The sequence below is a fragment of the Cucurbita pepo genome, chromosome LG19 (genome assembly GCF_002806865.2).
Source record: "Cucurbita pepo subsp. pepo cultivar mu-cu-16 chromosome LG19, ASM280686v2, whole genome shotgun sequence".
Lineage (NCBI taxonomy): Eukaryota > Viridiplantae > Streptophyta > Magnoliopsida > Cucurbitales > Cucurbitaceae > Cucurbita > Cucurbita pepo.
In genome coordinates, this window is record NC_036656.1 from 3787317 (window position 1) to 3815262 (window position 27946).

Here is a 27946-nt window from a genome sequence, read left to right on the forward strand (position 1 = left end):
AACCTCTCCCAATCATACGCATTTTAAAACCTTGAGGGGAAGCCCAAAAGGGAAAGCTCAAAGAGGACAACATTTGCTAGCCAAGTTTACGAAACTTGAAACCCACGGATGAAGTTCTTAGTCCTCTTACCAATGATGATATTGAGCTACACTTGCTCGGCAACTTCAAGAAGGATTGATTAGGGAGGTCTTCATGGACAAAGAAACCAACATTTCTTCAAACAAGCACAAACAGCGGAAGAAAATAACAGCAGAAAGAGCAATTTCAAGCACCCAGAAAGTGGCATTGGCAACCATCACTCATTGCCTAGAGAGTACCTCAACGAAAAGGGTGGAGCTTCACAAGGAAATAACATAACAGTGGAAGTGGGTAACTATTGAAAATCCAGAGATCAATATATTTGATAGTGTACCAGAAAGATCTTATTTCTATTTGTTCGAGCTTTCCATGTTCCTGTGTTCAAAGGAGTAGGCAGGGGATGAAGTAATTATAGCCTCTGTCCAGAAAATCCAAAGGATTAGTAATGGTCATCTCTTATTGTCTACACGCGTCTAGGTTTATGCATGAATCCATGATATAGACAACTAGTAATAAGAAGATACTAGTGCCAAACGATAGTGTAAGCAAAAATTTCATTAAGAAATCACCTGGTATAGAGAAGAAATATGTTGATTGAGACTGGATAAAATACATCCTTGCAAAAGAATACGAGTAATCATCAACTTGCACAAAAAAGAATAGTAAAGCAATACTTACCTCACCCATAAGTGAGCAGGAAATTCGTGGAAGGCAAGAAAGTGGTTGGTTCTTCTGCAGAGGCAAACATTAGAAAGCATGGAGATATTCACTCAAGTATTCCCTGCTCAAGGTGCTTGCTGATTTCCCCTCCCTCCGAGCAATTAGTTCAAACTGCAACATGACTTCCATTCCTCAATGCAACAGAATTCGGGAACCTCTAGCTTCCCTCGAGAATTAACAATTGGTATTAGGAAATGTTTATGGATAATTCTTAAAAAAACAAGGGAAAAGAAGAGATGATATTATAAACTTTTAGTTAATTAGCTCCGCAGCTATCATAATGGAAGATTTTTTCCCATTTTCAAGAGCATATCACTGTTACAATAGGATCAAAACAAAAACAGAGATCTTTTTACATCTAATTACAAGTATTATTTGAACTTCCACTTCACTGCAAAGGCCTTTCGGGTGTTTCCAAAGTAGATGTCATTCGTCCTTCTTCCGCCCCCAATTGAATGGCAAAGCATTACTTTCAGTAAGATCCGGGGCAGGTGTAGTTGCTTCGACTGATTTTGGACTGCGCTCCTTTGGATATGGATAAATATTGGCCAGTTCATAGACGCGTTGGAGCAGGGACTTTGGAAGCGGCCGTGAGGCATGTGATTGCTTCCGTTCGATCTGTATAATTGAAACATTTTCAACCAACTAAAAGCATGCTAAAAATTTACTTCCATACAAAAGATTCAATGGAATTGGAACAAGGACAAAAGGTCATTAAATGTTAATCCAAGGCGTGCACAATTCACATCCGCTAGAAAGGTGAAGCATTAAGACAAAAAGGCTCACCCCTTTTCTGTTCTGTATGTTAACACAGCTAGCTCTCAGAAGATTTCGCCATTTGTCCTGCAGGGAAAACAAGATAAGGCATACACAATTCACATTCTCATTGGACTCAGGGACAACCAATCAGGAAGTAGATTCGAGTGAGACAGATACCCTGAGATCTATAGGTGTGCGATGAGGAGAATGTGCAAATAGGTGCCTCTTTATATGAGTCCAGCGGCCAGTTCCATATTCAGCAATTCCATCAACTAATTGCATTACTTCAGTAAGTGTCCACATCTTCTGGTGCTTCCTCCTATCATGCTTTTTACATCTTTTAGCAGACGAATAAACATTTTTACATTCTGTTGCAGAATATACGTCTTCTGATAGAAATCCCTGTAATATAGAATGAAAGAACTTACAATTCTGAAACTATAGCAGAATTAGGTGATAAAACAACAGAGTTCCATGGTCAAAGACTCATAAATTACGAACTTTGAAGTTACGGCAGGAAAAGACAACAAGAATTTTCTATTTACAACCCCCAAGTAAAAACCCCTCACACATGANAAAAAAAAAAAATGATGGTTGTCGGCAGAGCCGAAAACTCTGGCATTCTGCATGACTTCATCAAAGCAGTTCCAGCTTTAACTCTAGAAAGACTTTGCACCAAACAAACCATTAAAAAAAATCATATAATATATGAAAGGCAAATAAGACACAGAAATCTCAATGATAATTATATTGACAGGATGAACAGATATCAAGAGAGAACTCCCGTACCGAAACTGGTACATGCTTCTTTGGATGTCTTCTTTGAGATCGAGACTGCACTGGAACAGAAGTACCACAATGCCATTCACTTTTAGGCGTGGACACTTGTACCTCATGGCTAACATGACTAGATTCTTCAGTAGATGTCCCTTTCATGTATTTATCTTTTGTAGGAGTTTTTTTCCTTCCCTTGTTACTTTCAGACTTAGAATCTGAAAATTCTTCAATGAACCTTCGTGTAGGCTTACGCAATCTCCTCTCCCTTGAACAACTGACGAGTTTGCTTGCCACAATATCACCCTTCACATTTTCATCAGATAAATCACGATTTTCTATAAAGCTTTCATTAGTATTAAATTTATGGATACTTCTATTATCAAGTATTGTATCGCAGATGCTGCCTTCGTGTGGTGTTACACGACTACTATTGGTCCTCAGACCAGCACACAAATCATGAGTGAAACCCCTCTCAACATGTGTATTATTGAATTCAGTCTCCATTATCATTGCTGCTGACAATTCTGATATTCCAAAAGCATCTGTATCACTCCTGCTTGATCCTTGAGACTTGCACTCTGAACTTAAGTTTACCAATTTATGGATATTTCTATTATCAAGTATTGTATCACAGATGCTTCCTTCAAGTGGTGTTACACGACTACTATTGGTACCAGCACACAAATCATGAGTGAAACCCCTCTCAACATGTGTATCATTGTATTCAGCCTCCATTATCATTGCTGCTGACAGTTCTGATATCCCAAAAGCATCAGCATCACTCCTGCTTGATCCCTGAGACTTGCACTCTGAACTTAAGTTTCCCAAATGTAATCCCCTATTCTGTCTGAAAGAATTTTCAGCAACTTCTGCATCTGTGCTTTAATAATACATAATTAAAGTTAAAGATAAAGAAAAACAGGGAGAAAGAAAGAGGGGAAACAGAGGCTTGAGAATACTGACTACATATGAAATTTGTTAACATATAACCACACGAGGAAAAATTATATGTATAATGAGAAGATAAACTTTACATGTATTCGGCAGATTGTTTGCTGCATGGAATTCCCCTACTTGATTGGCATCACCCAGCAGTTGATCAAGATCCTAAAAATTCCATTACACTTCAATCAATTAAGAAAGATAAAACTAAATCTGAATAAGAATTATGACAGCCCCGTTTGATAACCAATTTGATTTTTTGTTTTTGGTTTTTGAAAATTAAGCTTGTTTACAAGTGGTTCCTCAACTACGATTTTCATCTTTTTCTTTTTTAAGTAACATATGAATTCTTAGTCATCTTCCAAAAACAAACAAATTTTAAAACTACTCTATTTAGTTTTCAAAATATGGCTTTTGGTTTTTGAAAACAATGGTAGAAAGTAAATAACAAAACAAGAAACTTATACCGAAGTAATGTTTAAAAGCTTAATTTTCAAGAACTAAAAATCAAATGGTTATCAAACAGGGCAACATTTTCAAGTTTTTTATTTTTACATTTCTTTTAACTTCCTATATAGGAAACCAAAAGGATGCATTAAAAAGGAGGAATAGGAAAAGGGATGAGAAAACACACATGGAACCAGGGGATTTGCGTAAAAAGCTCCTAATTGGTAAGTTTCATAATGACAAAAGGCTTTGGACAAAACCACAAAATGTAAGGAGGCTAACTAGTAAATTATGAAAAAACACCCAAGGAAATGTGAGAATTACGGAAAAAATTTCTTATTCCTCCCAAACCAAACTCTCCAAAGAAGAGCCTTAATAGGTTCTAGCTTTACTCCTCAAAAGGATGTCTACAAAAGAGTTGAACCACAGCCATCTTGCAGATCATTAGAGAACACCAGGAAATACCAAAAGGCATGTTTGAAGTGATTTTGGTATGACCAAAAGTCACTGGNAAAAAAAAAAAAAAAAAAAAAAAAGTCCGACATTATGTCCACCATTGTAAGCTTTGATTCTTGGAAGAAAGCAACATGAAAGGTAGCCACAATCACAAAATCCTACAACAATCTAACCCTGAGATCCGTACATGATAGCTTAATATGTGGAACTTGATGACAACTCTGAGCAACTATTTCTCTCATAACTAATAATGGTGCTAGGATCAAAGATGATGGCTCTATTGTGGAGGAGGTGCTACGAAATCCACACTTGTGTGATGTACATTGGAAGTTATGGTAGGCTGGTTACTACTCAATTCTCTGGGGACTATAGATAGAGAGGAATAATAAAGCCATCAAGATTTGGAAGGCTCTTGAAGGAAATTTTGACAGCTAGTAAGGTTGGGAGTCATCTCTATGGAGTTTTGTGCTTGCCCTCAAGGTTTTATTATTTTGAATGAAGGGGCTTCAAAGAGCCTTGTGCTTGCGCTCAAGAAAATTGTTCAGCCCTTTAAGGCATCCATTGTTCACATCTAGGATCAGTGTTTTACCACCTTCTAAGATTCATGGGTTCCTCTTTGAGGCATCCATTAAAGATCTCGAGCCCGCAAAACCCATATATGTTAAAAGAGGTTAAGAATCATTACATCATGCTCGAAGAAGTGAGCTCATAATTTCTTCTCAGTCACCCATTGGGAATAATGTTATAGATCCCAATTTAGTTTAAGAAAATTGTTCATGTCTCTTGATCTCCTCTGTAAGACAAGGAGTAGTCAAAACTTATCAACATTAGTTCCATCAAAGCCTTCAAAATCCCTTCTAGTAGCCCTAAAGTTTTATCTTTAAAAGATACATTTTTTACTCATGAGGTGATTCACTCGAGGATAGCCCCCACAGTTTATCTTTTTCCTCCTCATTGTGATGACTTTGACGTTGAATCTCAAGTTAGTCTAAGCAGTGTGTGTTAAAGATCACGTATTTGTTTAGAATGCTGTCAGTTAGTATCTAATTAAATCTCCGTTAGGAGTTAGATCTAGTTTTTTATTTGATTTAGTTTTGATTTGATTAGATTTTATTTTGATTTGTTTACTCGTTTGTTACGAGATTTTCTGCAGATTTTTAGGTAGATTTTCTGAATATATTTTGTTATCTCTGTTGCTCTTCATAATTCAATCTTCTCATTAATCATTCAATAAATCCCTCTTTCACTAACAATTGGTATCAGAGCTATCTTCTTAAGGGATCTGTGAGATCAAAATGGGAGAATCAAGTTTTTCAGCTGTTGCACCACCAGTCTTCGATGGAGACAATTATCAAATGTGGGCAGTTCGTATGGAGACTTATTTGGAGGCCTTGGATCTTTGGGAAGCAATAGAAGAGGATTACGAGGTCCCTCTGCTTCCAGCAAATCCTACTGTAGCACAAATCAAATTACAGAAGAAAAAGAAGACAAGGAAATCAAAGGCAAAAGCTTGCCTATTTGCCGCTGTATCTGAAATGATCTTCATGCGAATAATGTCCCTCAAAACAGCAAAAGAAATCTGGGATTATCTCAAGGCTGAATATGAAGGAGATGAGAGGATTCGTGGAATGAAAGCCCTAAATTTGATTAGGGATTTCGAGTTGCAGAAGATGAAGGAGTCAGAGTCGGTGAAAGAGTACTCTGACAGACTTCTCAGCATTGCCAACAAGGTGAGATTGCTTGGTTCTGTTTTAAATGATTCAAGGATCGTTGAAAAGCTGCTAGTCACTGTTCCAGAGAAGTTTGAAGCCACCATTACTACTCTGGAGAACACCAAAGACTTGTCAAAGATTTCTCTTACAGAGCTCTTGAATGCTTTACAAGCACAAGAGCAAAGGAGGTCTATGAGGCAAGAAGGAGTGATTGAAGGTGCCTTACGTGTTAAGCATCAAGACAGCAGCAGGTATAAAAACAATAAAAATTTCAAAAATCAATTGACGTATGGAGATTCATCTGCCAATTATCAAAAGACAAAAGGAGGAGGTTTCAAAAAATCCTATCCACCTTGCCGCCATTGTGAGAAGAAAGGTCATCCACCATACAAGTGTTGGAGAAGACCTGACGCCTTCTGCTCCAAATGCAATCAACTTGGACATGAAGCTGTGATCTGCAAAGCCAAAGATCTGGTGAAAGAAGTAGATGCACAGGTAGTTGATCAAGAAGAAGAAGAAGAAGAAGATCAATTGTTTATGGTCACTTCTTCCTCAAGCAAAGAATCAAGCGAGAGCTGGTTGATTGACAGTGGGTGCACAAATCACATGACATATGACAAGGAGTTTTTTGAGGAATTAAGAGACATCGAAGATAAGAGAGTGAGGATTGGCAATGGTGAACACTTGGAAGTCAAGGGAAAAGGCACAGTAGCTATAACAAGCTATGAAGGTACAAAATTTATTCCAGATGTTTTATTTGTGCCTAAAATTGATCAAAATCTCTTGAGCGTTGGTCAGTTACTTAATAAAGGTTATAAAGTGTTGTTTGAGAATAAGTAGTGCTTGATCAAAGATGCTAGTGGCAAAGACTTGTTCAACGTCAAAATGAAAGGAAAAAGCTTTGCTCTAAATCCAACGGCCTTTATATCCAGAGCTGGTGCCACTGGGACTTGGCACAAAAGACTTGGGCACTTTCATCATCGAGGTTTGCTTCAGATACAGTCAAAGAAGCTGGTAGAAGAACTCACTGACATTGATGATGGCATGTCTCCTTACCGTGCTTGTAACTTTGGGAAGCAACATAGGCAACCCTTTCCTAAACAGGCATGGAGAGGCTCGAAAAAGTTGCAACTGGTTCATACTGATCTTTGTGGTCCTCAGCGAACACCATCACTAAATGGTAATCTTTATTACATTGCTTTTATTAATGATCTAACAAGAATGTGTTGGATATTCTTGCTGAAGCAAAAGTCAGAAGTTGCGGGTGTATTTTGGAAATTCAAAGCCAGAGTTGAGAATGAAGGTGCATGCTTGATTCAGACTGTAAGATCAGATAATGGCAAAGAGTACACTTCAGAAACTTTTAACAGGTTTTGTGAAGAGGCTGGAATTGAACATCAATTGACAACACCATACACTCCTCAACAGAATGGCGTCAGTGTCAGGAGGAATAGATTCATAATGGAGATGACGAGATGCATGCTTCATGAGAAGGATCTTCCAAAACGTTTTTGGGGAAAAGCAGCAAGCACTATTATGTGCTTGCAAAATCGACTTTCAACAAAAGTTGTAAAGAACCTGACACCATTTGAAGTTTGGTATGGTTACAAACCTTCTTTAAAGTTCGTTAGAGTATTTGGGTGTCTTTGCTTCATTTACATTCCACAGGTCAAGCGTGATAAGCTTGACAAAAAGTCAGAAGTTGGCATCTTTATTGGCATGTTAGAAGAGTCTAAAGATGAACGACAAGATGCTTTGGTTGATGATGCACCTGTCCAAGGAGGAGCTTTCAGTGATCGAGAAAAACAAAATCTGAGAGTTGGTTGATCGACCTCTAAACAGGAAAAATAATTGGAGCAAGATGGGTGTTCAGAAAAAAGCTTGGAGTTCACAGCATCTAAACAAGGAGGAGTGTTAAAGATCACGTATTTGTTTAGAATGCTGTCAGTTAGTATCTAATTAAATCTCCGTTAGGAGTTAGATATAGTTTTTTATTTGATTTAGTTTTGATTTGATTAGATTTTATTTTGATTTGTTTACTCGTTTGTTACCAGATTTTCTGCAGATTTTTAGGTAGATTTTCTGAATATCTTTTGTTATCTCTGTATAAATATGGAGCATTCTTGCTCTTCATAATTCAATCTTCTCATTAATCATTCAATAAATCCCTCTTTCACTAACAGTGTGGAATCTCTATTGGAGCCAATGGTTAATCACTTCGATGATATGGAGATTGAAAACTCATCTTCCCATGCTTTTGAGTTCCTATCAGGGAAATGGTAAGGAGATTCTCCTTCCTCCCCCTTCAGTCCCTAGCGAAGCTTGTGGCCTTGATTACAAGAAATTCTTTCTCCAACTTCTTAAATATTAGTTTTTTATCAAGTTTTTTAGAGAGCTCTTTTACGGTCTTTGCATTCTATTCTGGCAGTTCAAGTTTTGGTGATTTTGATCTCGAATTTTCTAATTTAGATTGTTAATTCTTGGAAGAGGTTTCTGGCCAGCTTTTTTCTTGTTTGTTTTTATTTTTATTTTTTATTTTATCTTCAGCTATTGTGATTGTTGTTCAAGTTTGTTTTGGAGCTAAGCTTTGGTTTGATGAGTCCTTTTTGTCTCTTGGCTATTCTCTCTCGTTTGTAATCACTTTATGATCTTGCTTGTTTTCTGGTTCTATTTCCTTTTTCCACTCCCCTGGGGAGTTCGTATCCTTTAATCATTTTCCTTTTCATTTTATCAATGAGAAGTTGTTTCTCGTTCATAAAATTGTGTCCTCGATAATATAAAAACTCTCCAATAAGACTCAAATCATGAAAAATCATTCACGCAAATCATTTTTGGAAAATCATTCTAGGTGTTCAATGGATAACATTTAAATGTAAAAGCGACTTCCTAATAGTAAAAAAAAACTTCTCACCCAATGAGATTTCATATTTGTGAACTTCCGGCAGAAATGCGCTTCTTGATCCATAATGTGATTTACTTTGAAGCTCAATCCTACAGGTCCTGATACGGATTAGCAGCTCTAGCACCACAAGAAAAGGCATATCAACATGATTATTGTTGTGATCAACCGTCAACTACTGGGATAAAACACTTCACTGAAGTCTTCTACTTCTCAGGTCAAAATACCTTAAGAGATAATAAGTTGAAAAGGCACAATTGAAGTTAATTTCTAGCAAAATGATGTAACTAACTCACAAGGTCCCTTTGAAGAAATTGCTCTTATCAAACTTTCAAGTATGACATTAAGTGATGGCGAAATTCAAAAAATAATCACTAGTTACTATTCCTTTTAGCTCAACCATTACGAAGCTCGAGATCAAATCATCAACTTTTGAAATGGTAATAATTATCCACAAAATTATGCTTGAATTAGAAATTATTAGCCCATATTGATAATGAATAAAATAAACTACAGTTTACACCTCAACCAGTCACGAAAAATAACTAAAGCTATAATTTCCCCAAATTCATCAGTTAGCGACTGAACCAACTCTACTTAAATGCACAGGCTTTAACGATTACTGTACAAAACATGTTGATCTACAACATGTAAATTCACCTATTTAGTAATTGAGTTTAAAAAGGCTAACATTCTTTTTATACTAAACCCAATGAGTTCATTAACAGCAAAAATAGACCAAGACAATTAAATAAAACCCNAGAGGCCATGTGCTTTAGAAAATATCCAATTTGAAGATAGACAAGTAGAATGTCATCATCCTCTTCTTAAATAGATAGATAATCAATTTATGGATCTCTTCTCAAAACAAAAAAGAAAAAAAAAACTAACAACGGAAAAGTAAAGATCGACTAAAATTCACAGAAGATTCACAAAAGAAAGGCTTTCGATTGAATGCCGAAAGGAAAAAGATACAGTTTAGACGGAATAGAGCTTCGAATTTCGAGTTGTGAGGTAGGGAAAATGAAAAAATATCGGAATGCGGATGTAAAGGCAAATGCACGAAGCTAATCAGCATAGTCAATCAAACACAAAAGAAAAAGGAAACGATACGGAAAGGAAGAAAGCGTATTCTTCACTTTCCTTCATCACCCGGAAGTCAAAGAAACAGTAAATTAAAACTGACCACTAGTCGCCATCGAGTCCACTGACTCAAAGCTATCGATCAGCAATCTCGCAGAATCTAAAGCAAGAAGTAGCAGAGAAAGTAACAAATTCAAAATTGGCAGAAGAGAGGAGAAGTACCAGCGAAGAAGGTGAAGATCCGAGCTTAGCTTGAAGAGAGGAAGAGAAAATACAAGAGTGGCGTTGAGAGTTGGAAACCGCAAAAATGGAAATGGTGGTGCTTTTAAACCGCCAAGAAAGCGTTGGGAAAAAAAAAGGGAATCCAAACGTTTTCTTCTCTGCCTTTTGTTACTCAGTTTATATGCGTTTGAAATCCGGCCGAGAAATACACGTGGATTTTATTAGCGGCTTTACTGTTTGACGGCCTCGTAACGCTACTATTTTAACGGCCTTGGGACGGTTGCCCGCCGTCTGCTTACATATGAAAGTCTTTCACTAATATGGCTTTAACATGAAAGGAAAGAAAAGTCAACGTATTTATATAACTGGATTAGTCTCTTTCAATGAAATCCCACTTCGATGGGAGAAGATAACTAAACATTTATGGTGAAAACCTCTCACAAGCAGACTTGTTTTAAAAACGTTGAGAGAAAGTCTAAACAGGACAATTAGCAATGAGTTTGAACTAAACATTCAGGGTGGAAATCTTTCTCAAGCAAACTCGTTTAAAAAACCACCCTCTCCCAAGCATACTCATTTTAAAAACCTTGAAGAGAAAGTCCAAATAAGACAACATTTACTAGCGATGGATTTAAATTAAACATTCCGGTGGAAACCTCTCACAAACAGACTCATTTTAAAAACCTTGAGAGAAAGCCTAAATAAGACAATATTGCTAGAGATGCATTCAGGGTAGAAACCTCTCCGAGACAGGCTCATTTTAAAAACCTTGAGACATTTTAAAAACCTTGAGAGAAAGCCTAAATAAGACAATATTGCTAGAGATGCATTCAGGGTAGAAACCTCTCCGAGACAGGCTCATTTTAAAAACCTTGAGACATTTTAAAAACCTTGAGAGAAAGCCTAAATAAGACAATATTGCTAGAGATGCATTCAGGGTAGAAACCTCTCCGAGACAGGCTCATTTTAAAAACCTTGAGACATTTTAAAAACCTTGAGAGAAAGCCTAAATAAGACAATATTGCTAGAGATGCATTCAGGGTAGAAACCTCTCCGAGACAGGCTCATTTTAAAAACCTTGAGAGAAAGCCTAAATAGGACAATATTGATTGCTAGAGATGCATTCAGGGTAGAAACCTCTCCCAAACAGACTCATTTTAAAAACCTTGACTGTTACACGCTCTTTCTGTAGTAATGTCTCAGGGTTTACCGGCCTCTTTCTTTCTTCACAATATATTAAGCCTTCTAAATTTTTAAGAAATTTATTTAAAAGATTCATGATATAAGCCAACTTAGGTTAACTACTTAGGATTCAACACATAGTGAAGATTTCGAATTTACATTTTGTTCGTGAAGGCTTGATTATGTAATAACACTCTCCAGTGAGTTAGGTCTATCGTTGAATGAACTGCAATTGCTGCATGCTATTGAATCTCAAGCAATGAATGGTTATAATTCTGAACCCACTCTTACTTATTTTGGATTTCGAAACGGTTTTTAGTTTGATTATGGAAGCTCCAATACAATTGTGGAGCTCGCAACAAGACGCCGGCTCGGTCCTAAATATCAATCGGTTATCGATTTACAAGTACTCTTTTCCGGGGTTGGGAGTTACCAATAGTTGTTTACATCCATGTGTTGCAACCAGGTAGAACAAACAAAGTTCATACAAAATTTTTGTGTTGAAATCTGTTTGGGAAAGACCTCCCTCCCACGGCTGAGTGGATGAACCTGAAAATGGCAAGAGTTCAAAGTTTATACGAATTTCAAATGTTTACATTGTCATTTTCATAGCCAGCCACTTTGCCGTGGTATCAATGCATTACACGGTAATGGGCTGCTGTATCAAGGAATGAGCATTAAGCTACAAGAAGTAATGCCCCCCGGAAATCTATTTTGATGATATGAATCTAATCTGTACAAGTCTACTAAAATTTTGGTATTCGGATCCTACTGCTGAGAGAGAAAATCGTGGATGCCGAACACCATGGAAGTGACATACATTACAAAGAAACTAATCTCATTTCTTTTGGAAGGTGACCATCAGAAAGAAAGCAGCTAAACGACTGAGTATCCCAAACAAAATGAGCATCACTAAACAAAGTTGCCAGTCATGGATATCATAGCCGTTTTCCATCAGTGAAGTACAGCGAGTTATCAACCATACACCAGAATACCTGTCAACATTGATGTTTAGACAAGACAATCACAACAAAACCTTTTCAACAGAATCCATCCAAAGGGAAAGAAGAAACGCAGTTAAATAGCAATCATTATGCCTTGAGATTGAAACTATCGTTTCCGTAAGTCATCATGCAAACATCAATGATTATTTCATACTAGCATTTTTGCTTGTCAAATGCAAGCTAAAACATGCTAAATCGACTGCATTCTTACAAACATGCTAAATAGACTCCAATATAATGGATAGAAAGGGAGAAAGAGAATGTTAACTACCTTTCAGCATTTGCGATGACAAAGCCTTCGAGTGCCCACTTAGGGTAGCATAACTTTCCTAAATATTTGACAATTGGACTATCTTTATCTTGGTTTGCAATGAGGGTCAAAACTACAGGAAGAAGCACCGACCACTGCAAGAAGAGTAAGATAGGTAAGGANTTTTTTTTTTTTTTTTTTTTTTTTTTTTTTTTTTTTTTTTTTTTTTTTTTTTTTTTTTTTTTTTTGTCCCAGAATCAACTCGATCAAATAATGAACACTTTATATGGAATCCAAAACAGAGTGTCTTATTACTTGACAAAAGTAATAATGTTGCAATCTTAATTTGCATGTCATGAATTGAGTTTCGAGTATGTACCAATTGGGCAGGAGCAGGTTGAAGGTAGATGGCAAGTGCATATGCCATTCCAGTCACACAGTACACTAGACAAACTAAAACAACATAGTTATCTGTAAAAGTTGATCTCGGATTATTGAAGAAATAGAACATAGACAGGTAAACCAGTGGCTTGACGATTGTGTTGAAAAGGTCAAGTGTGTCTTTTGCGAGAAAATGCGCCAGACTGCTAATCCCTGATGCACTCTCTCTCCAGTACTGTAATTTGTCAAGGGAAAATGATCTCAGTGCTGCAATCTTGCATAGGAGGGCTGCAAAATAAGCAAAGAGCGTATGACATAAGACATATAATGGGATGAACTTCTAACTGAAAGTAATCAAGCATAGATTATGCAGTGCCTCAGTTTTTTCTAGGAGAAGTTTATACTTGTTATGGTAAATAATCAAGTGATCCAACCTATTTATAAAAAAATATAACAGGACTATGATTTATGCAAGACACCACTTTCATTGGTGCTGTAATCAGCAGAAACCATACAAGCTATTTATTTCATTACTGGCAACTCACAAATAGCAATGACGGTGAAAGTATAGCCAAGGGAACCAAATGTTTCATCATTCACTTTAGCAAGAGTTCCTAAGCATGCTCCAGCAAGTAACAACATCAAGTAATCAGCTAATTGAAGTTTAGCTTCTCGCAGTCGCTGCTTGCACACCCTGGAAAAGCAAGAAAAACCATGTACAGAGCAATTATTCTTATTTAATAAAAAAGAAACACAAATACAACACATACAGAAATCTCCAGTTGCAAACTAACAGCAATGTTACTATATGTTTTACATATGAGAATAAGACTAGATGAAATAAAAGCATGTTTCAGGTGATTTATTTATAATTATTTTTGTATAAGTGTTTAATTATAAATAATTTGTAGTGGTATTTAACTTCAATTAAATACAAATGGTGTTTAACTGTTATCTACAAGAATGCTTTATCCTCTCACTGCATTATAGTTACTTATAATTCTGAATCTTTATCTCTATAGATATATAAGAAGTCACATGAATAAACAAATTATACATGTATATTTGTTTAGAATGTATTGAAAAAGGAGCACTTACTGTTGGACTCCTTTGAAGATATTGAAATTCTAACACTTAAGGCTCACAATCATACTGAACTTGATTACAATTTAGAAGTGATAGAGCTTGCTTACTGATGCATAAAAAGTAGAACGATGTAATAATTTCAGTAATCTTTACCTTCCCAAGAAATACCTAAACTGCCGAGCTAAACCAGGAGTTCTTCGATTAGATAGATCCTTAGAACTTAAGAAGTTCTGCTGTGCGTGATCCCGCTGCGACTCCACATTGGACTTCGTGTCCGGCAATAAATCTCCAGCAGGAGATTGTTCTCCAGCTTCATCACCAGGATTTTCTCCATGTGTTGAGCCGCTTGCAGATGTATCAGAATCACATAATTTCAGCAGGTCCGGAGGTACTGGATACCCATTATGAAGCATCCAACGGACAGGAAGTTGCTCATAAGTCACACCTACTGGCTTCACCAGACCCTCAAGAATGTCAATGAAATGGTCTGGAGGATTAACACGATCTGGCACTGTGATCCCTATACCAGCGAAGTACTCTTCAACTTTCTTTACAGATCCATGATACGCAGTAAGCCCACCCTTGGCGAGAAGTATCAAATCATCAAACATCTTAAACAACGAATAGCTGATTCCACAAAAATGAAAATAAGTTTACTTATGATCGTAGGACCAAAAAAGCCAAAGTAAAAGTAATATCAAATTAAGAAGAGTTAGAGATGGAGAGGGAGAGGAGGGTTTCCTCATGGAAAAAAAATAATTAGAGCCCATTAGAAGGGAGGGGAGTTTTCTATGATTTCAAGATTTTTATGGGGAAGGAAAATCTTGAAGTCAGATTAAAAGTAATTGATGGTCCAAAAAGTAATTATGTTCATTTATCGAGTATCATGAGAATTGGCATTCTAAAGTTTGGTGGTGGGCTGGCTGTACATACCTAGGTTGGTGAAGTACCATGCAGATGTTCACACCTTCAAGGGCTTCCCGCCGAAGTGATCGAAGAAGTAACTGAGAAGATGCACTGTCTAGACCAGTGGTAGGCTCATCCAGGATCAATAAGGAAGGTTCCATAACCATTTCAAGCCCCACATTAACTCGTTTTCTTTGACCTCCAGAGATTCCTCTTTTCTCCACAGTTCCAACAAGCGAATCTCTCACTGCTTGTAGTCCCAAGGACTCAATAACTCTTTCTACCACAAGAACTTTATCAGGCTTTGGCATGTCAGCTGACAGTCTACATAGTCAAAGAATCCATCCATGAGGAAAGTCAATATTTAACTTGAAATATTCAAAATTTTGGCTTTTACAGACCCAAGCGGCTGGTGGAAACTTAAATGGTTGTAAAGGGTAAAAGACAACAACGATTGATATTTATCACCATATTCCCTGATCCAACCATCATGAATGGGTATATACCAAGTTAAGCTATCAAATATTCAAATATACTAAACACGTCATGATACTATTAGGAATTTGACGAATTAGAATTTTACAGTTAAATTACATAGAACATGAAACCACAAGCATCAGTGGAAATTAGTTTTGGTTTTGGATGGTGATAAAACTAATAAATATGAAAATCCAAAAAATTAAAATGTTCAGGATAATTAGCATCCAAGCAAGAGCAGAGTCCTGCAAACTGGAAGGCACTCTGGTCACCGTTCACATAATAGTGCAGTATAAGAAAAAGACTTGATATTATCGTCAAGAATGGTAAAGTTTTGAATAAATAAAATTCACTTACCTGCACCTAGCACTAAATCGGAGGTTCTCCTCAACCGTCAAATTTCCATGCACTATATCATCTTGTGGAACAAAACCAATAATTTTTTTGTATGAATGGATGGACTCGGGTTTTCCATTTATAAGAATTAAACCAGTCATAGTGCACCCAGTAATCTTCCCAGCCAAAGCCGATAGAAATGTTGTCTTCCCTGCCCCAGATGGACCCATGACTGCTGCAACCCGACCTGGCATAATCTTCCCTGTGACACACCTCATTATATGCCGTTGTTTTCCCTTCAATGTTAGAGTAAGATCTTTGAAAGCTACTTCAATCACAGGTCTAGTCTTAATTTCAGTATCAGTGGCCATTGAAATCACTCCTGAGAAGGTCAAGTTTTTGTTTTGCTGTTGCATTGCTTTCTCTTTCTCTAGCTGGCCATAAGCATACTTAAAAATTTGAGTGTGAGTATGTACTTGTTTGCCCTTTGGAGCATGCTTTTTGATATTTTTATCTCCAATCTCCAAGTTAAAGCCTTCATTGCTATTTGGATTACTGTCAATGGACTCCAACATTTTTGTAAGGTTATTTTCTTTTTTCTTTCCTTTTGAAGTAGCAGGCTGTTTCTCCGGTGCATCTGAACTGCCTGGATGCACGGGTGGTAGTTGACCCAAACCTTTCGGTTGATCTGGCTGTTTTGATGACTTTTTACGAGAAAATGTCCGTGATAATTGTTGTTGCAATCCTGATGCGTGCTTCTTGGCAACATCTTTTGCGATTTTCCACCTTTCACGAGCTTGTGCTGTTTCTCGAGCATGTCTAGCAGCATCTTCCCTTCGTTTAGCCTGCCTTCTTTCCCGTGTAGTAAGAACTTGGTCAGAACAATTATAAATGATCAGCAGCAAAGTACTTATTCCGACCTACAAAGATGTGAACAATATCAAAATACATTGTTGACGACAAAGAAGAAGCAATTCAATGGCATATCATACTAAAAATTATTTCTATAAAATCAGCTGGACATGCAGAATAAGAAGTTTCGACTATGCAGTAAATGCTTTCAAAATGTATACGTTAGTTATTCATTTATGCAGATAAGTGTTCCAACCTATAACTACGCAAAAAGTTTCTGCATATAGAATGATCACGAATGAAAGAAGTCACTGAACAAGATTGAATAAAAGGTTATTAGAGTTAGATGTCATGAACATTTATAGTTCTAATCTTAGAACTAAATTAGTATCACATCGAAAATCACAAATGAGAATGATATCTACCTACCCAGCCCAAACAGCCTGTATCCAATCAAGATTTGATATCAGCTTTCATCCCGAAGCATAGGGAGGAAGGGGAAAAGAAAAAGAGTTACTTACAATGAGCATAACCCCATAGGCATGTATATTTTGGTTTGCAGTATTTGGATTGCAGGTTGCCAACTCGAAGCAGGCTGCAAAACCATTGAAATAGAGTGAAATGTTCAACCCCTTGTATGCTTACAAGGCAATTTAAGATTTCTCAAATAAAAACAATAGAAGTTTTAAAGAAGAACAAGTTTCAAAGGAAAAGTTAGATAGTCATCATAATCTGTAAACAGGGGTGTGCATTTACCATTTTCTTCCATTTTAGCAAAGATTACCAGTTGGACCAAGCTATATTTATTCACATATAATATTGTTACGCCCAATTCTCAAGCTGGTACCTAGACTCTTGTAGATGGATTAAATGATTTTATATATCCAAAAGCTTCCTAATCATAATTTTGAATCTTTAATTCATGGGAACTGGGTTTCTAATTGAGAAAGTTCGCTAATCATGATCATTTTACTTTCCATAAACAAGCTATTCAAGAATAAGCATGATAAATCCTTAACAATGAAATTTTAGATATGGAGCAGGAAAGGAAAATATCATTAATCAGGACTAGTTTCTATAGTATTTTTATCCAGGCAAAGAAATGGTCTATATAAATTGTTTCCAATTCATTGAATATATTCTTCTTGTCTCAAAGTGTAGAAAGCCACTTTCTATATAGGCCCTTTCTCAACTTCGTCTTATCTTTCTTTACTTCCCGTCACTCTCCTAAGGCTAATATTGGTGTCACATTCCAATCTAGAATGGGGAAGGGTTTCAGGCCCTTTTGATTTGGAAGATGAGTAGGCCCCTGGAATACTTCGTAAATCCTTTGTATTCCTCTCATTCAACAATAACACAAACCAGCATATCATAATAAATTTCGTTTTCAAATTCTACTTCCCATCAACTCCATCTCCTTACTTTTACAACGATATCTCTCCCATGTCATACCTCATATTCCAAAAGGGTCATCTCAGCCTAGATATTATAACTTCCATTACAAGGAACCTAAATAAATGTTATGCATATATTCAACAGAACTAGCGTACTGTTTAATATCATTTCAATTTTTAAGCTGATAACAAATGGCACACCACAAGCATCAACTTGCATGACTTACGTTGTTCAGAAGTAGAACCCTTCCTGCAGTAATGCCTAACACAGAAGTAGATCATAGATTAGAACAATGACATGATGAGAATGAGAACAAATATTACATATTAATGTGAACTAGAAACTAGCAAGTAATATCACATACTAATGTGAACTAAATTGAGCTGTTCTATCATTAAATTTCAGACCCTTGCAGATTTCAAAACGAGATTCAGGACTAACAGTTGTGAGTTTACAGATGAGGATTAATACCCACTACTGCAAGAAACTCTGCTTGTGGTTGTAGGGCAGTATGATCCAGGCGAACAAAAAATTTCACTGCTGGAAGCAACATCGGCCCATAAATCTGCTCCTCCACAGCTATGATTAAGTTGTCCAGGAGGTATCTGGTAACTATATCTACAGATCATATCACAAAGTTGAGAGGCATAGGCACAATATAAAATTCAGTGATTCAAGTGGAAAATGACTTTGACAAGGAATGTGATATGAACTTACGGATCACATATTCCAGTTGTTGAATTCAGCTTTGCAAGAGGGCAATAAGATCCTAACGGGCAAGCTTCATTTCATATTTTGGGGAAAAAAAGTGAACGCGTTAGATGTAGGTTCGAATATTTCATTCATGATTTTTGGACCAGCTACGTGAATCAAATTGTAATATAACACAACTGAATCATCAGAAATGTTGGCAGCTTGAAGGTTAAATAACAAACTTTAAGAAATATTTAGTCCAGAGTACAACAAGTATCTTCCTGGTAACGGAAATACAATGTAAACAAATTTTTAGCTCAAAATATTTTATAACATAATCCAAATCTTTAGGAACGAGAATAAAGTTATGGCATAACCCACAATGAATCATCAGAAATACTCGCAAAGAGCTCGAAAGTTAAATAACAACTTATAAAAAATAAAGTGTCAAAAAGATCGAGTCCAGTGAAGACCAACATATCTTCCTGGTTAGGGAAATGTAATTTAAACACAGTTTTAGCTTGAATTCATTTGTATATTTGTTAACAAAATATCATTCTAGAAAGTATGAATTCTACGCCTTAAGGTTTCTAGTTATATTTGATTCACTAATAGTAATGAGGTTGTGAAAAACTGTGGGGAACGTAGTCTTGAAAACAGGTGTAATTTCATCAAGCACAGGATTAAGAGGGCAGAAAAATAACAAGAGGTAATTTAATCACAAACTTACGTATCATGCATGTAAGACCCTGAGGACAAAAGAAACCCTCACAACAAGATTGGCAGTTTTCAGTTCTAGAAGGAACATCCGTAGTTTTGGGGTCAACCTTGTTTTTACCAAGACTGCAACTCCAACCTGGTTCACATCCAGAAGCCCACGAATTTAAATTGCAGTTCTTGTTAGGTTTTATGTAAGTGAACGTGACCCCTGAAGTAAGCTCTTTCGTACGGAAACTGCTGAAGAATAATCTAAGCTCAGCTGCTGTACATAGTCGTTGTGTAATATCTCCTGTTGAGAAATAAATATATGCCGTTAGGTGTAGAGGAAAAGTTGTAAGAAGTAGGAAAAAGTTCATAAGGGAGGAATGCAAATAAAAAAGAATGATGATAAAATTGAACTCAATCAATTCAACTAGCTCAACCCTTTTCATTTGAATTTATAATGAGGTCGTAAAGATACAAAGACAGACAGCCACTGACATCTAAAAGAGATAGATATATTATCTATATTCTATTGCAATAATGATTACAGTAATTATTTCTTAATTTAGAGTTCTTAGATAGTTAATACTCCAATGGGTTGCCCACTAAAAATAGAGTGTTGAAAGCACCTGATCATTATCCCCCCAAAACGATTCAACCTAAAAACTCTTCTACACAGATTTTGAAACAGACTATCCAGTTAAAATCTTCTGTATACACCCTCTAGTCTCATATTTAGTAGTTCTCAAACGTTTTTTTTTCTACTACGTTGAAGATCATTTAAAAAAGACAGTTCAAGCCCACTGCTAGTAGTTATTGTCTGTTTTGGCCCGTTACATATCGCTGTCAGCCTCACGGTTTTAAAACACATCTACTATGGCGATGGTCTAGCCCTACTCCGAGCAATGTTTCACACCGTCCGATGAGTGACTTTGATACCATTTATATCAACTCAAATGGACAATATCTTCTAGCAGTGGGCTTGAGTTGTTACAAATGGTATCAGAGCTAGGCACCGGGCAGTGTGTCAGCAAGGATGTTGGGCCTCCAAGGGGGTGGATTGTGAGATCCCACGTCGGTTGGAGAGGGGAACGAAACATTCCTTGTAAGGGTATGGGAACCTCTCACAAGTAAACGCGTTTTAAAATCGTGAGGCTGACGACAATACGTAACAGGTCAAAGCAGAAAATATCTTCTAGCGGTGGACTTGGGCCGTTACAATTATGTGAAAACGAAGAAAGATACAATTAGATACACCAAATTGAATGCACCTTTTCTGGTTATCCTAATTTTTCACAACCAGGTCGATCACCCCTCAACTAGACCCACCACACCTCAAAGACTAAAATGACATCAGATGATACATTCAATGATTAAAAACATATAAAATAATGATTAGCCTAAACCTTCCTATACAATTATAAAGAAAATAAACTGAACTTAGAATATCGTACCATTTGTCATCTTAAGACACGAAGTCAAGAAATCAACGTTACCATGATAATTGAAAGCACCATCCCAATCGGAATCCCTAGAAGAAATCAGAGGCCAACAGAGTTGAGAACTTGAATACAACAAAACAGTAAATAAAAAACTGGATCAGATAAATACGCACAAATCCTTTACACAGAACCCCCAATTTGTCCCAATGTCATTGCTTATAATGCGTGTCATATTCGTGAGTCGGCCATTAACTATCTGTGTGATAGAAGAAATCAAGGCCGGGTCAGCATCCGGACGATAATCCTCTTCATCCACGCAACGAATGGACGGGAATAGACTCAGAACGACGACTATAAACAACAACATAAGAGCTAAACAGCGTCTGGAAATCTCCTTTATACGCATTTCTTATAGCTCAAAATTCCGCAAGAGAAGTTGGCATAAATAGCTGAAGATACAGTGATTCAAAACCATGGCAATATAACTAATACTCCTTTTAGGTTTCCATCGCAAGCAGGAAAGCAGAGCGAAGAGGAGAATCCAAGCGATGAGAAAGAGATGGATAGTCGTTGAGTTGATTGAAGAAGGAATGAAGTTAAGGGTATCTGAAATTTCAATAGGGTTGTGGAAGAAGGAGCTTACAACAATGGAGGTGGAGAAATCGGAAAGACCCGCAGAAATTCGGTCAAAGGAAGCCATGGATGTTCCAAAGGAAGTCCTGATTTGGGGATGAAGAAATGGCGAGGAGGAATGGGTGGCTAAATTGATGGGGGTGGGAGAGGCTCAACTACGCCAGAATTTCAGAAGAGTTTGTAATTTTTTTTATGTACGCAATGAATTTTGTCGATGCAATGTGGCGCGAGATAAACGGCCGCTTGTCGAACCACTATAACCGCCAAAAACACGGTTCAACCACTCCGGTCGAGTCGACCCGGTTTATTTTCTTTTCTTTTCTTTTTTTGTGGAAAAATCAATTTCTACCTGTATCAATAAAAAATTATAAAAACTTTTTTTTTTTAATTTTATAATTATAATATATGATTAGCATAATTGACATAAACGGTAATCTTGTTTGAAATTTTAATTTTATTAAAAATATATAAATTAATGGACTAAATTACTAAAAATATCTCGTTTTAACAATACCTTTAAAATTTTAAAAAATAATAATAAAATAAATTTAAAATTTTCAATAATACTTCTAAAATGGTAAAATTTCAAAACCAATCTTTTATCTTTTTTTAAAATATTCAAAAAATCTCGTGAACTTTAAAATAACATTAATATTTTTAACCTTTTAGAAAAAAATAATAAAATATTTGTAGATAATTTACGAAATATAGATATATAGTTTATGTTCTTATGTTGATGGTAATAATTTTTTTTACGTTTTTTTATACGACATGGGTGAATGCTATTTTTAAAATTTCACTCATATATTTTAGATTAAAACTTAAAGGTATTGAAAGTTTAAAATAATTTTAAAATAAAATATTAGAAGTCTTTTTGGTAAAATTAATTTTTTATTAAATTTATAAATATTATTTAAACTTTTAAAATTTTTAAGTATTAATCTAAATATTCCGCTCAAATTATTTTAATCTTAAAAGGTTTTTAGTATCATTTAGAGATGTGTTTCTTTTCTACGACGTATTATCAACCTTTTTTTCTAATGTAAATTTTATATAATCAATTAATTTATTTCACGTGTATGTGCATATTTTTTTCTAAATAATAGGTAGCTTTTTTTAAATGGGCGTCCCATATTAAGTAAGGTTAAATAGGTGCATTAATTGATTTAGGTTGAAATTTAATCTTATAATTACAATTAATTAATTTAATAATAATAATTTACCTGTAAAAAACAAAATAAATCATACGAATACATTTGCAAAATTTATAAAGAAAAGTCCATTTTTGTTAGAAATTTAACAATAAACTAACAAGAGGAATCATTTACTAATTTTAAATATTTAAAATTATAATAAGTAATATGAAATAAAACTTAAACTATCACCAAAATTATAATTTAACAAAAAATAATAATAATAATAATAAGTAAAAAAAAAATGAGACAAACTTGAAAATTTAAATAACTAATAAAATGTAAACACTTTTTTTAATCAAACCCAATCTATTTAAATATTTTTAAAAAAAAAATCTTGATTATTTTTAATCATGTTTAATTTATTTTATTTAAAATCAAGCTAATATTAGTTTTTTGAATTAAGTTTTCCTATAAAATTACTATTTTCCCTAGTTAACATTTTAAAATTCCAAATCTATCATTTAAAATTCCTATAAAGAACTAGAAATACAAATAGAATTGAGATGAAAAGTATGATCTTCATTCATGTTTACAACGTTTAAATAGGATACAAACTATCAACTAATACCCTGTAAATAAAATAAAATATACGGTTAACAACTCAGAAAAAAATAAAAGAAAAAATATTAAATTACGGATATCTAAAATATACTCTATAACTAATTATTAAAATATATTCTTCAGATATATAATTTTTATTTTTATTTTATTTTTTATAATAAGCATTTTTATATCTTAACTAAATAATTTATTTTTAACAAAGTTACTTAAAAATTAGACAATATATAATTTAAAATAATTAAATTTGTTAAAATTAAACAAGATTTCTAAAACTACCAAAATCTCGGAGGCTAAGTGGAGCATTGACAGAGTTGCAGAGAGGGAAAGATCACGGCCGAAGATGGAATCCACTTCAATCCCATCCATGTTCACATTACTTCAAAAAATGGCGAAAAGGTAAGAAACTTTTTGGCTTTGGGGTTGGTGAAGCAGTTGCCTGGCTCCTTCCGCGGCTTCAATTCTGGTTCTAGAGGACCCCATTTGCAGCCATGGCGGGCCCTAAGAATTGCTATCGCTTCCCAGTGACTTCTTTCCACGAACCTCATCTATTGACTTTGCCCATGTTTCTCAACTCCTCGCCTTCAATTTTCCCTGCCATTCTTCATTTCTTAATTAAGATTGTCGTTTTCATCTGTTAATTCTAGTTCCCGAACCAATCACTTGCTATTGAAATGATATTATGCACCGTAGAATCAGATTGCCCGTTCGTTAATCTCGGTTCGTTAGCTGACCTGACCGATTGACTTATAGCTTCCGTGTGAAGACTCTCAAAACATTGCCGAGTCCGTCTTCTATCGTTCCACAGTTTTCTACGTTATTTGGGCATTTTCCCCCCTGGGGTTTCTTCCTGAATTGCAAATTAGTTTGAATTCATGGTTCTTGCAGTCCTATGAAAAGCGTAAAAGGTTCCATTCTCTGATTCTGATCTTTTTTCTTTTTGTTATTAATCTGTGGTGCTGTTCTCTTTTTGAATATCTTCACATGTTCTGTTTAGACGCGTATTTCTTTTTGTTATAACGGATGGGCCGATTTGAATAGAAGTGCTGTTTTCTTAATTGATTATTTTCTTGGGCGTTGAACTGGTTTATCATTTGGATTATCATGAAGAGTAGAAACTTGAAGCAGGTGCAGGAACTGGAATTCGGTGGACTCTGTTTTCTTTATTAATGGGAGAATTGTAGACATTTCTTCCAATTAGATGGTGATCTAGTTTGTGGGTATTTTAGTGCTTGAAGCATTGTTGAGATTGGAAATCAAGGCTTGGCTTGGATTGTTGAACATTTTGTTATGTTCTTTTAATCCATTCCTTTGACTTGTAGTTGATTTTTCCTGTTTGATATCCAGATTGATTCTGAGCTACTTTTAGATCAGTACCTGAAGAGTCATTGTTTTGATTTCAGGAGGCATGCGTTGGTTTTTCTCAGTTTGTATTTGTGACAAGAGGGATAAACCAATGAACTCGAATACGACACCGGTTATGTCCACTAATTCCACGAACACTGAGGCTGAAGCTGGTAGATCTGGTTCTGAACTTAATTCACAAAATGTTTCTAACAGTAGCTCAGAATCCTCAAGGAGAAATTATATACAAAGCATGTCTGAAAGAGCTAGCAACCTCCGAGTCTTTACCGTGTCCGATCTCAAATCAGCTACTAAAAATTTCAGTCGAACTTTTATGGTTGGAGAAGGTGGTTTTGGATGCGTTTATAGAGGGATAATCAAGAGTGCAGACGATCCATCTCAAAAAATAAAAGTTGCTGTCAAACAGCTTGGTAAAAGAGGATTGCAGGCAAGCTTTCTGTCTTGTGATATTAAGTAGCAAGCTTTAGTCTTGATCAAAGGTTAAGGCTAACTTAACTTTCTTTTTCATTTGAAAATATCTTATTGAGCAAAGTGCATTAGCAATTCCATGGAAGATAAAGAATGTTGGTGGGTTTTATAGAGTTTTTTTTGCATACTGTCATGGAAGATATAGTGTATTCTTGTATTCATGTGTAAGTCTTAATGAGTATAACTTACATGAAACAATCTTCATTACTGAATGCATCATATATGGCTTTCATATACTACATTGGCAAATGTATGTTCTAAACCTAACTGTTGTATGGCGAACAACTACATGCTACTTTTGAATTGATTATAGAAAATACACTAATGACATACTATAATCTTCTTGTGAGGTCGGATGTGGAAACATCTCCCTAGTAGACACATTTTAAAATTGTGAGGTTGACGCGATTCGTAATGGGCCAAAGCGGACAATATCTACTAGCGGTAGCTTGAGCTGTTACAAATGGTATCAGAGCTAAGCACCAAGCGATGTGCCAGCGAGAAAGCTGGGCCCCAAAAGGGGTATATTGTGAGGTCGCATATTGATTTGAGAGGGGAACGGAACATTATTTATAAGGGTGTAGAAACCTCTCCCTAATAAATGCGTTTTAAAACCATGAGGTTGACGGCAATACGCAACGGGGCAAAGCAGACAATATCTACTAGCAGTGGGCTTGGGCTGTTACATAATGATTTTCATTTTGCGTGATCACAAGAAATCATCCCAGGATTAGTCGTTTGCATATTGAGTCTCTGCCCTCTTGTTTGCAGGGTCACAAGGAGTGGGTGACAGAAGTGAATTTTCTTGGATTTGCTGAACATCCAAACCTTGTTAAATTGGTTGGCTACTGTGCTGACGACGACGAAAGAGGAATACAGCGTCTACTGGTTTATGAGTTTTTGGCTAATGGAAGCGTGTTGGACCATTTATCGAGTCGAGAGACAACTCTTTCCTGGGCCATGAGATTAAGAATTGCCCGGGATGCTGCTCGCGGACTAACATATCTTCATGAAGAATTAGATGTTCAGGTACTTTTCTTCCTTTGTGTAAGCAACTTTTCCTGGGCTTTTGGGTCATGTATCTTTATTCCCTGAAGAATTTTGCAGATAATCTTCCGGGATTTCAAATCTTCAAACATTCTTCTGGATGAACAATGGAATGCGAAGCTATCGGACTTCGGACTCGCCAGGCTAGGACCTCCAGAAGGGTTTACTCATGTCTCCACAGCGGTATGCTCAAATAGTACCACCCCCTTTACTTAATATTAATCGAATACTGCTCAATTCCGACCACAAAAACCAAACACGCTCATGAGCACACACATAGATAAATATCTGACACGCTCGTGAGCAATTTTTTATGCTGCACTGTCTGGAACTCGTACCACGGTGCTTAATAGGATTGTCATTGTAGAGTTCAGCTTTGGCTTTTGAGTTGCTATATTGGACAGAGTTATCTCAGAGTTGTAACAAATATACGAAAGTACTAGTTCCAATTGACAAGAATCATAATGCTGTAGTTTTGTTTAGAACTTTTTGTGTTTTCTTAGCACTCAATAAATATGACAACAATGCACACCAGATTGTAGGAACAATGGGATATGCAGCTCCTGAGTATGTTCAGACTGGACGTCTCACATCCAAGACCGACGTATGGAGCTATGGGGTCTTCCTATACGAACTCATAACTGGTAGGGTCCCCATAGACCGAAACCGTCCAAAGAGCGAGCAGAAGCTTTTAGAATGGGTAAGGCCATATCTGTCAGACACAAAGAAGTTCCAGCTCATACTGGATCCAAAGCTGAAGGGGAAATCACACATCAAATCTGCATATAAGCTGTCGAATGTAGCGAACCGTTGCCTTGTTCGAAATCCGAAGAATCGTCCAAAGATGAGCAATATTTTGGAAATGGTTAGCCAGATTGCAGAAGCATGGACAGAAACGGGAAACTCACAAGCTCCCTTGGAAACTCTTACATCATCAAAAACTCCCAAGCCTGCGGAGCCATGGAATGATAGAAAAACCATAGATTCTCGACATAGAAACAATGGTTGGTTTTCGTGTTTATCGGCACCAAAGCTTTTGAAAACGTGCTGATTGAAGTAACAGTTAACGAGTTTGGGCGATCGATTTCAAATGCCAGGTAGATGATAATCCTGTAACATATGCTTCTGTTTTTGTGCAGATAAAAGTGGCTAGAACAGCTGCTTTTCCATGCACTAAATCCATTTTTTTCCCTTCTGTTCTTCTTTTTCTTGTTTTAACAAGTTGATAAGCTCATCATAGTTGTTAGCAGTGAAGTGGTTTTATTGTTTAGATAGTCCGCTTGCTTTCTCTTGGCTTTTGAAGAACTCCATATAAGCATCTGTGACTAGGAGGCTGACTAATTGTAAACAGTCATATTTAACATTACAATATACATAATAATACTTTTGTTTTTCTTCGTTTTTTAAATGAACTTTGTTTGATATATTATATTATTGATATACTGATAAGATAAGGAATCAACTACAAGGGGAATAAGATTCGACTTACATTGTTAAGATTCGACTTACATTGTTGATCGAATATCTCAAGGCAAGAACATTGTTTGAGATTCGAATCACTCCACAAGCAAGATCGATCATGTCTAGCTTGAATGATTCTTGTTGATCAAATATCTCAAACATTTGTTTGAGATTCGAATCACTCCACAAGCAAGATTGATTATGTCGAGCTTGAATGATTCTACATGCAACCTAAACTACATTAGCCATAAACTTAGCTATTGGCTAATCATGCAACCTAAACTACATTAGCCATAAACTCATGCAACCTAAACTACATTAGCCATAAACTTAGCCATTGGCTAAAGAAAAGCACAAAGTCTCCTTACAAGAGTGGTAACATTCATACTTTTGGCCATAATTAGCCATGATGTAAA

General features: G+C 36.0%; 3 protein-coding genes across 6 annotated transcripts; 1 reads left to right on the plus strand and 2 right to left on the minus strand.

The window, feature by feature from the left end:
- Window positions 1–1015: 1015 nt before the first annotated feature.
- LOC111781580 lies at window positions 1016–10226 on the minus strand. 4 transcript variants are annotated; one of them, XM_023662251.1, is made up of 7 exons: window positions 10097–10226; window positions 8804–8911; window positions 3370–3442; window positions 2348–3210; window positions 1736–1960; window positions 1586–1642; window positions 1016–1417 (listed from the first exon to the last, which is right to left on the minus strand). In XM_023662251.1, exons 2-7 carry the CDS (start codon window positions 8855–8857, stop codon window positions 1226–1228), a joined length of 1464 nt encoding a protein of 487 aa, XP_023518019.1. In that variant the 5' UTR covers window positions 8858–8911; window positions 10097–10226; the 3' UTR covers window positions 1016–1225. The 4 variants fall into 4 exon arrangements, with proteins under 4 accessions (XP_023518019.1, XP_023518018.1, XP_023518021.1 ...); XM_023662250.1 differs by having other exon boundaries at window positions 1120–1417; window positions 8804–9018; XM_023662253.1 differs by having other exon boundaries at window positions 1120–1417; window positions 2348–3215; window positions 3370–3459; window positions 8804–9018.
- A 1608-nt stretch (window positions 10227–11834) lies between these two features.
- Window positions 11835–21599, minus strand: LOC111782183 (putative white-brown complex homolog protein 30). Its single transcript, XM_023663002.1, has 14 exons — window positions 20976–21599; window positions 20815–20891; window positions 19389–19667; window positions 18683–18746; window positions 18437–18583; window positions 18192–18226; window positions 17092–17165; window positions 15740–16638; window positions 14933–15229; window positions 14153–14626; window positions 13459–13607; window positions 12912–13201; window positions 12554–12687; window positions 11835–12273 (listed from the first exon to the last, which is right to left on the minus strand). The coding sequence occupies exons 1-14, from the start codon at window positions 21206–21208 to the stop codon at window positions 12117–12119; spliced, it is 3309 nt and encodes a 1102-aa protein (XP_023518770.1). The 5' UTR covers window positions 21209–21599; the 3' UTR covers window positions 11835–12116.
- Window positions 21600–23505: 1906 nt separating this feature from the next.
- LOC111781046 (probable serine/threonine-protein kinase PBL19) lies at window positions 23506–27477 on the plus strand. The gene is made up of 5 exons (XM_023661443.1): window positions 23506–24097; window positions 24593–24981; window positions 25794–26051; window positions 26130–26252; window positions 26605–27477. The coding sequence occupies exons 1-5, from the start codon at window positions 24082–24084 to the stop codon at window positions 27118–27120; spliced, it is 1302 nt and encodes a 433-aa protein (XP_023517211.1). The 5' UTR covers window positions 23506–24081; the 3' UTR covers window positions 27121–27477.
- Window positions 27478–27946: the final 469 nt, after the last annotated feature.